Source organism: Ursus maritimus, unplaced genomic scaffold, assembly GCF_017311325.1.
Source record: "Ursus maritimus isolate PB19 unplaced genomic scaffold, ASM1731132v1 scaffold_26, whole genome shotgun sequence".
In the NCBI taxonomy this organism is placed as follows: Eukaryota; Metazoa; Chordata; class Mammalia; order Carnivora; family Ursidae; genus Ursus; species Ursus maritimus.
In genome coordinates, this window is record NW_024425119.1 from 42,626,072 (window position 1) to 42,636,058 (window position 9,987).

At 51.8% G+C, this 9,987-nt stretch overlaps 1 protein-coding gene across 1 annotated transcript; it reads right to left on the reverse strand.

The window, feature by feature from the left end:
- Nucleotides 1-3,481: 3,481 nt before the first annotated feature.
- Nucleotides 3,482-9,625, reverse strand: KRT4 (keratin 4). Its single transcript, XM_008704618.2, has 9 exons — nucleotides 9,110-9,625; nucleotides 7,308-7,522; nucleotides 6,316-6,376; nucleotides 5,835-5,930; nucleotides 5,108-5,272; nucleotides 4,715-4,840; nucleotides 4,070-4,290; nucleotides 3,794-3,828; nucleotides 3,482-3,684 (listed from the first exon to the last, which is right to left on the reverse strand). The coding sequence occupies exons 1-9, from the start codon at nucleotides 9,623-9,625 to the stop codon at nucleotides 3,500-3,502; spliced, it is 1,620 nt and encodes a 539-aa protein (XP_008702840.2). The 3' UTR covers nucleotides 3,482-3,499.
- Between the last annotated feature and the right edge of the window lie 362 nt (nucleotides 9,626-9,987).

Below are 9,987 nucleotides of genomic sequence, written 5' to 3' on the forward strand. Positions count from 1 at the left end.
ATAGCCCTTGTTTGCAATCCCCAAGAACGTGTCTATCTGGTTACCAAATGATATACGTTCATGTTTTTATCTAGTCATTATTACCCCAATTGAAAACGCCTTGAAAGAATAGTCTAATTTTTATTAGAACATTGCCTAGGACATTTGTTCATTCATTAAACCAACGTTTGTTAAACACCTACTATGTGACAAGCACACTGGCCTTGAAATATCAAAATGAATAAATCATGGTCCCTGTCTTACAGAGTTCAAAGGCTGATGAAGGGTGGATGGACGATGGCTGGATGGATGGATGGATGGATGGATGGATGGATGGATGGATGGTAGACTGATGGGCAGAGGGTGATGGATAGGTAAATGGCAAACGGCAATCCAAACACTTTCGGCCCAAAACCTCTCCCTAGCTCATCTAGCTTCTCCTTTAAATTTTTGAGGACCAAATCCACAACGCTTCAAGTAAAAAACCCACAGATGCAGAACAATTTTACCTTGACCCCAAGTCAACCAGGGAACCATGGGCAACAACAAGCCTGAGTCCTAGGGCTCCCACCAAGAGCTTTCATGGCCATAGCCCTACACTCCCAGCCTTCTCGTCATGGGATACAAAGATAACTATCCAGTCTCTACCTTCAACAGAGCAAAAAGATGGAGCAGATGTTAAAATGGCTTCTCCCCTCAGCCTGCTCCTTCTCTTCGTCCTGGGCTGCCCACTATTACCTTGCCCTAGGGAGTAATAAGGGGGGACACGACTCCCTTGGTTATTTCCCTAGATAGCTGTCTCACTAAACCTTGACCATCACCCAACACACAGTAGTGGACCCGCCGTATTTTGAGGTCCTCTGGTGTTAGAATCCAAAGCCTGGGTCCCAACAGTAGGCCAAATCAAAATCCTGCAATGGGGCAACACTAAAAAAAACCCCTCTTTGCTCTATCCTTCAGTTTCACCAGTGACAAAGGAGAGAGACTCAGAAATGTTGGCAAGAATTTTCTGAAACCAGGAAGGCTGGACCCAGAGCAGAAGGTCTTGGTAGAGGAAGAGGGACCTATGTAAATGAGGTCATTGCTCGGGAGCCAGGAGCCTGAGCCAAACCATCTGTTAGGCTGTAGCCAAGGCTGGAAGTCAAGAGCTTGGGGGGGGGGGGGGGGGGCGGTCAGAGCAGATGAATCAAATAAACTGAGTTAAAGACCTGCCAACCCACATTTGGGCCATCAGTGTGAGAAGTGTTTTTAGTAGGCCTCCAGGTAGAGCCTTTCGGAGGGGATGGAGAGTGCGGGGCCTTCCAGGGGGCAGGTAATGCAACCTGTGTCTCCCTAGTTCCCCTGAACACAAAGAGCTGGCCAGATCCAATTCAAAGGATCTAAGAGAAGAGTGGTGCCTGTTATCTCAGAAGTAGATTTTCCCCTTCAAAGAATCCCCTTTGTATGGCCGGCCAGCTCCAAACCTATGGATCATGGCCAGGATCCACTTCCCTGAACTGTTTTGGCAATCGAGACCAACAAGAATGTTCTTCCTCTTTTATGTAAACCTGGAGTCTTCTTTAAAGAAATAAAACACAAACGTATCCACATAGCCGCTTGCCTACAAAAACACATTTATTCTAAGATACACACCCACCCGATCTGAGTTTCCTTTTTTTATTATAATCATATTTTTTTATTATGTTATGTTAGTCACCATACAGTACATCCCCGGTTTCCGATGTAAAGTTCGATGATTCATTAGTTGCGTATAACACCCAGTGCACCATGCAATACGTGCCCTCCTCACTACCCATAACCAGCCTATCCCATTCCCCACCCCCTCCCCTCTGAGGCCCTCAGATTGTTTCTCAGAGTCCATAGTCTCTCATGCTTCATTCCCCCTTCTGATTACCCCCCTTTCTTTATCCCTTTCTTCTCTAAGTTTCCTATGTAAAGCATTGTATTCAGCCCCAGGGACCTGGCTACTTGGGGGGGGGAGGTTGTCCCAAGACAATGGGGAGATTGGGGCGGGGCTTATGAAGGACGAGACTTCCAGCCCAGGGAGCACAAGCCCCTGAGAGTAACCCTTTGTCGCTCTGTCCCTACTGCCCTGAGCCTGCCTTCAGGGCTGTGTGAAGGCCACACGGGCAGGGACTGGCCTTGGGCAAACCATGTGCCCTTCCGTCTGCACAATAAGGGCCCCACGGGCACTGTGCTGGAGGGATGGGAGTCTGAACAAATTGCCTGGCAGTCCAGGGTGGGAAACCCCAATCGGGTGGCCAAGGGAATGAGCGTATTCTCCACCTGCAGTAGGAGGGATTCAGGTCGGACCAGAGGGGGAGCTGTGCAGGAAAATTATGCTCCTCCAGGTATCTTGGAATTGGTCCAGTGCGGAAACAGGGTGTCCACAAAGGCTATGCACCGATCCTCACTCTGACCGTCCTCTCCCCATTCTTCACTTCATCAATCCTCCTCTCCAGGGCTGGCCCCAATCCGGCAGCTTCACCTTCTACCCTTCTAGCAGACCTGCCTGCCCCCCCACATTCCACCACTCAGGGACAGCAGTAGAGACATAACCCCAGACATAACCACCTGAGACGGAACAGTGAGCCCAGCACGAAAGCTCTGTGAGAACGACATGCTTCCACTGCATCCAGCAATCGGGACCTTGTCGATTCTTGGAGCAAGTTCCTGAAAACCTTGCTGGTCCAGTGGGACTGAGTCCTCTGCATAGAGTCTCATGAAAATGCTGAGGCCTTGCTAGATGCTGAGTATAAACTCTCCATAAGCTCCTTAACCCCCCATTCCATATTCAGTGGAGAGCCCTGACTGACTCTACTCTACCCCCTCCCTCCAGGTTCACTGAGGCTCAGCGCTGGGATGGTCCTGCTCCGATTGTCTATCGTCTTTATGTAACTGTTGGTTGTTTTGAGTCTGTGTCCCTGTTCTGCAGGCAGCCGTCAGGCTCCACACACTGCGCTTCTCCCTCAAATTAGGTAATGACCTTGATCTGTGCAGACAGATCCTTCAGTCCCCAGCCTCCTCTACTCCCACCTGAATTCTAGAAACTTCTCCCCAGGGAACAAGGACAATGGCTCACAGTGAATGATAAAAGCGTTTTATTAAAGATTCACCCAAAGATGGATAGAGGCAAGGAGAAGGGGTGGATGGGTCACTGAGTGGTTCCTGTCCTGAGCTTGCAGCGCCAGTTGTTGCCAAGTGACACAGGAGTTTGGTCCTGATGTAGAGGGATATCTGGGATCCTGGGCTGGGAGGGGGCATACCTGACCCTGATGGTCCTGGAGATGAAGCTCCTGATTGTGTTCTCCTCTGCCCATGCGAGGCGAAGGGTCAGCTGACACCCCACCCATTCCAGGGAGGTCACCAGACCCAAATCAAGAAGCTACCAAACTCCACGCGGAGGTGACACTGGTAAGATGAGCCCAAGAGAGGGAGGGTGGAGGTGGAGGTGAAGGAAGAACAGAGACACCAGGGCTGGGCCCAGCTGGGCTCAGGGGCGGCAGGGACCTCGTCTCCTCTATCGGTGGGATCTCTTGGTCACGGTGGTGGAGATGATCTTGCTGCCTGAGCTGCCACAAACACCACCACCAAACCCAAAGCCACTTCCGGAGCCAGAGCCAAAGCCACTGCCCAGGCCGAACCCGGAGCAGCTTCCTAATCCTCTGCCGATGCCCCCGGCACTAGCGCCACCACCGACCACGGCTGCAGGAGAAAGGCAAAGGAGATGGTTACTCCAACAGTACCGGCAATCAGGGGTCTCAGCCCAAACCAGGGTGAACGAACAGCCGCAGCAGGGGCAGAAGGGACTTACAGATGCTCATGGCGCCCTGGCATTCTCCAGACATTCTGTGGGGGAGAGAAAGAGCAGTGAGTCACAGTAGAACCCTGAGCCATGATTGGCTCAGTAAGCAGGTCTCAAGCACCTGTCCCATCCTTATGCAGCCAAATTAAAGGACTGAATGTGAACCTGTTGTCTACACTGCCCTGGACCATAATACACCCATGCATCTGGCCCAGCAGAGGTGCCAAGTGCTGGTGCTGGGGTCTCTCCCTCCCTCACACTCCTGCCCTGCCTTCCCTGGCCCACCTGCACTCCTCGCCCTCCAGCAGCTTGCGGTAGGTGGCGATCTCCACGTCCAGGGCCAGCTTCACACTCAGGAGCTCCTGGTAGTCGCGCAGCAGCCGGGCCAGCTCCTCCTTGGCCTTCTGCAGGGCGGCCTTCAGCTCTGTGCTCTTGCTGTGGGCATCTTTGAGGGCCAGCTCCCCACGCTGCTCGGCATCAGCCACAGATGTTTGCAGAGTCTGGCACTGTAGACAATGGCATCGAACAGGCAATCATCAGCGTCCTGCTGTCAGGGCCTCTCCACCTGTCCCCAGTCCTGTGCCAGCTTTTCTTGGGTTAAGATGTCAGGATCCTGTCTGTCCTCCCCACCTACTCTACTCTGATGCAGTTCATTTACTCCAGCCAGGGCCCATCAATGTCCCCACCAGACTGATTAGATGAGATGAGCAAAATCAATGAAGAGCCAAGAAACCTTATTCACCAGGGTGTCATGTCAGGTTAAGTAGGGTACTGCTGGAAAGACCTGGGTATGGCTTATATAAGGAGTCACAAATCCCCGCATGCAAGCTCAGGATGCTCTGGCCTGATGCCTGATCTTCTTCTTTACTATAGAGACACCTGTCTTAGGCCCCTGGCCTCGTACGATGGCCAGAAAATGCTGACACTCACCTGCTTCTTGACATTCTCAATCTCAGCCCGCAGCCTCTGGATCAACCTGTTGAGCTCTGAGATCTCACTCTTGGTGCTCTTCAGGTTGTCACCATGTTGGTCAACCGAGATCTGGAGCTGCTGGACCTAATATCCAGGAAAACACAGGGAATGAGGGGTCAGGGGTGTTTGGGTAGGGTCTGTTCTCACGGGAACTCAGAAAGAATAGGCACAGGTGGCAGGGATTAGTACAAGATGTCATGTAATCTCAAATCAGACCAGGATCAGAGATGCCTGGAAGATCAGTTCATCTCTGACTTCTCTTGGGCTTGAGCTGATGATCACCTGCTCTCAGAAACCAAAAGCAGAGCCCCAGAAACCACTCCCAACTCCTGAGAGATGCCTGACACCCACCTTGGTCTGGTACAGGGCCTCAGCCTCAGCCTTGCTCTTCTGGGCGATCTCCTCATACTGGGCACGGACCTCAGCAATGATGCTGTCCAGGTCCAGGTCCCGGTTGTTGTCCATGGACAGCACCACGGACGTGTCTGAGACGTGCGTCTGCATCTGGGACAGCTCCTGCAGGGAAAATATCTCATGTCAGACCCCCCCAGAGAGTCTTCCCTCATCTCTGACACCAGAAATCCACTGTGGTCATGGAAATGGCCATGCCACAAGCTCAGATGGAAGCAGAGCTGGCTGGCGTCCCAGTGTGTAGGGAGAGGGAAGAATACTAAGTTTCTATGCAGAAATCAAGTAAGTGATGGGTGGCATTTCAAGACAGAAAAGTAATGCTTCTAGTCTTCACTGCTCTCTGAGACCCATGAGCCTTCCCATGTCAGTAGGTGTTCAGGACGTTGAATAGAGGGGAATGGAAGGGGTTCATTTCACCAGGGAAATGCCAGACAGCAAGAAATTCTACCCCATGCAATCTTGAGATCTAATCACCCCTTCTAAGACAACACCTGGTTTCAAAAACCTCCCGGTTGAGTCTCTCACTTCAACTCTTTCTACGTATGACCTTGCTGAGAGCACCCGCAACAAGTAAGAGAGCTGGAGCCCTTTCAAAGAACTGGGAATTCCCGCAGCAGCCTCACAGGTGGGATTCCCTTCTTCGAATGCAGGGGGATGGAGTCCTCACCGCAGCAAAGAGGACCCTCAAGAAGTTGATCTCATCGTTCAGAGCATCCACCTTGGCCTCCAGCTCCACCTTGTTCATGTAGGCGGCGTCCACGTCCTGCAGAGGAGAAGGGGGAAGAGACAAGGTACAGAAGTTCCAGGAGGGGCAAGAGGGTGTTAAGTGACACACAAAGATGGTCCCAGCAGCATTTAGGAAACGTGTCTCAGCACCAGGCAAAGTGGCAAGGGGCTAATCATTTGACATACTCTGCCCTAAGGCCAACTACAGAAATGGAAGTTAATGATCCCCATGGGCTTCTTCCCCAACTTCTAGTCCTTAGGGTCTGGCTCAGTTACTCACTCCTTTGACCGCATAGATCTGGACAGTACCAAGTGGGGTAAAGGTGAGGCCAAGATGGACCAAACCCATGATTCAAGCCAAAGACCACTCCCGAGGGAAGGGGAACCCTCACGGCCTCTCTGGCCCCTCCTTCATCCCTTACCTTCTTGAGGACCACGAAGTCGTTCTCTGCAGCTGCCCGCCTGTTGATTTCATCTTCATACCTGGGGGTAGGGATGGGAGGGAGAAGACAGAAGCCCCACAATGAGCAGGTGTTTCCCGGATCTCTGCTGCTGGGTTTCAAACACCTAACTATTTGGAAATATCCAGGTAATTGTCTACATTTTCCCATTTTCATACAAAAATTCATTCAACCTACGTGTATTAGTGACATGTGTGACATACCAGTCTAGACCCCGGTTTCTTCAGAGAAGTGAAAATCAAACTTAATAAAGACTGCTTTCAAGAGATAAGGCGTGAGGAGGACAGCCAGCCACAATCTGGCTGGTTTTGTTTCTGCAGAAGGGCTGTCCCTTTGGTGGATTACATTATCAGGAATGCTGCCAATACCAGTTCTCTTTCTTGTTGTGAGAGTGAACAGAGAGAGAGGCGGCTGGGATTTTCTCAGCTCCATCCCACAGGGAGCATAATAGCAACTACTATGTATTAAATGCTCATTATATGTCCAGTGCTATGCTACCTGCTTTCTCAATCTCATTTAACTCCATTTAATTCTCCAAAGCTCCGGTTATTATCCCCATTTTAAAGATGAAGAAAATAAGGCTCAGAGAGGTTCAGCAAGTTACCCAAGAGCACATAACTAGTAAATGGAGGACTCAGTATTCAAACAAGGTGCATTCTTCTGACCACGCCACACCACTTCTCATCTCCACGGTTTTCGATCTTGCTTGTATATGGCAAGCCCAACTCCCTGAGCATATCACTCATTTTCTGTTTGGGGCAACTCAGGGTTACTAGGCCTCACCCCATTACAAAGGGCCCATGGAGATGCAGGGGAACAAAGCAGGGAACCTTCCTGACCCTTTTGGGATCTCTTCAGAGCTGGAATTCTAAATGACCAGACAGAAGCCCAGAAGCCTGGGGCATGGCTGGGCAGACTTTTTCAGGCAGTACCCTTCTATCCTCCACACATACTTGGTCTTGAAGTCCTCCACGCTGTCCTGTGTGGTCTTCAGCTCAGACTGCAGGCGTCCTTTGTCATTGACCAAGGTATCCAACTGCTTCCTCAGGGCACTGATGTAGGCCTCGAAGAGAGGCTCGAGGTTTTTGCTGGATGTGGTGGTTGTCTGCTGCTGAAGGAGGTTCCACTTGGTCTCCAAGACCTTATTCTGTTGCTCTAAGAACCGCACCTGTGTTTTAAAAAAAGGCACCAACCAACCAATGAGGGCCTGAAGCTTTGGCAGGAGGACTGGCCAAGGCCACCCGGGTGACCCGAGAGCCATGCAAGTAGGGCCACCATGTTGCAACTCCAGGCACCATCCACTGGGGTCAACATGGTGGCCGCGCTCCATGGCAGCAAACGGGCCACATGTGCTGAGGAGAACAGAGCACAGCCAGAGCCGCAGGGCCCGACTGTATGTACTTGCTGCATCCAGAGGCCCTGGGGTGAGGTGCTGAGAAGAGCACTGAACTTGTAGGAAATAATAAAATGAACAAAACTAGGACATACAACCACAGGCTGGGGACTCTTGCATTCAAAGCAATCCTGACCCAAGGCAAAGGAATGATAAATTCACTGACAATTTTTTAAAATAAATGGACCTGGTGTGTCTCTTTAGACCTGTGTCCAATTGTCTAAATAGTTAAGATCAAGGCCCGAGACACATTCTGAGTCTCTGCCAGGCTCACCCTGCGAGGGGACTTCCCAGAACTCTCCCTCTCTCTATAAAGACATCTAACCAGATAAACCAGGGCAGCAGCCTAGCGTGATAGTCCCACTATGTGCTGCAAAGCTGAAAGAAAAGCAGGTCAGGGTCACTGACCACAGTCTGAACCAAAAAGGGGAGATGAGGGGAGATGAGACAAGGAAGTACCAAACCCTGGGTCTTGCTTTTACATCTGTATGTCCTGGAGTTACCATAAAGCCTCTTCAAGCTGCTGGTAGTTCATTCGACTAACAAGTAAAGCAAACACTTCCCCTCAGTTTACTTCCAGATGGTTCTATCTTGCCCCATTCTTCTGAGAGGACTAAGACCGATGCCCGGGGACCCAGGGCATCCTCGACTGAGTGGCTATACTCATCCCCTCAGTCATTAGTCTCTGGGTGACTCAGCAATCTGGGCTGATCCGCTTGCTATCATCCATCATACTTGGCTGCAATTGAGCTTAAAGGACTTGAATCTCTACACCCTGCCTGGGAAAGGAAGTCGGATTACAAAAAGAAAAGGAGAGATCCCTCTTCTCTTCAAACAGATCCAGAAAGGAGCAATTTTGCCCAGGGTCGGGAGGATGAAGAAGATAACCCTCCAAGGTCCTAGTGGGACCCAGAGTCTGTCATTGGCTTCGGTCCCTTTTTCATTTGAGAAACCAGGCTGGTTTTCTTCTGCTCCAACAACAGGAGTGCCAATAGTTAAATTATTACGTTAACTATAATTAATTTTAGTTCATTATTAAATTCTTAACCATGTTATTTCTGAAACCAAAATCTGAGAAAAAGCTGGGATGCCTGGATTCAGAAAAGTTAAGCAATTTGCCCAGTATCACACAGCACGTCTAGGAAGACTCCGAACACTGCACCGGTCTGAGCAGCCTATCTTCCCACCAGCCGTGCGCAAAAGAGGAAGACACAAAAGAGGAAGGGTTCCCCTTGAACAGCTGGAACACAGAAGCCCAGAGAAGCCCAGTGGTTTCCGATGCTGCAACAGGCTCAGGTCTGCGATCCCAGGACTCAGGAGCCCTGGTTTCTACCGCCTTATCTGGCCAAGGGGACGGCTCACCTTGTCGATGAACGAGGCAAACTTGTTGTTGAGGGTCTTGATCTGCTCCCGCTCCTCCGTCCGCACCTTCTGGATCTCGGGGTCGATCTCCACATGGAGTGGGGTCAGCAGGCTCTGGTTGATGGTGACCTCCTGAATCCCGCCAGCAGGGCAGGCGGGGAAGCCAGGACCACCCCGTCCGCTGAAGGAACCCCCAAATCCACCACCAAAGTTGCCAGCCCCGAAACCAGCACCAAAGCTGCCAGCGCCGAAAGCAGCACCAAAGCTGCCAGCGCCGAAACCTCCAGCCGCCCCAAAGCCGGCGCCTTGTCGGGACCCGGCCATGCTGATGGCGATGCTCTTTCTCCCCCCAAGGCTGTAGAGGCTCCTGCTGCCGAAGCCCCCAGAGGAGCAGCGGCCCGCGCCCCCAGACACGGAGGCTGAGCTGAATGCAGCTCTCTTGCCCCCGCCAACGACGGCCGAGCCACAGCTGAAGCCCCGGGACCCGCCTCGGACGCACTGCTGTTTGGCGATCATGGCTGGAGAGAGGAGAGCGAGCGTGGAGTTGTCAGAGAAATGCGAGGGGCCAGGCCTGTGAATGCTGCTGCCCTAGCCGGGTCTCTTATATGTGCCGGAGCCGCAGGGCTTGGTTGCAGGGGCATAAAGGGAAAAATCTGAAACATCCTTGGGCTGGGCCTTTGGCACAGGCCCATCCTTCTCGTACCTGCTGAGTATGTCACTAAACACACCTCCAGATGTCATTCGGAGGGCACAGTTTACAGGCTCCTGACACACTCCCCTCCAGGAGAACTCGAACCGGTGCCCCAGGGCCTCCTGAATCACAGGCCCCTGTCCAGGCCCAGCCCTTCGGGCCCGCCACTCACTGCACTCTAGACAGC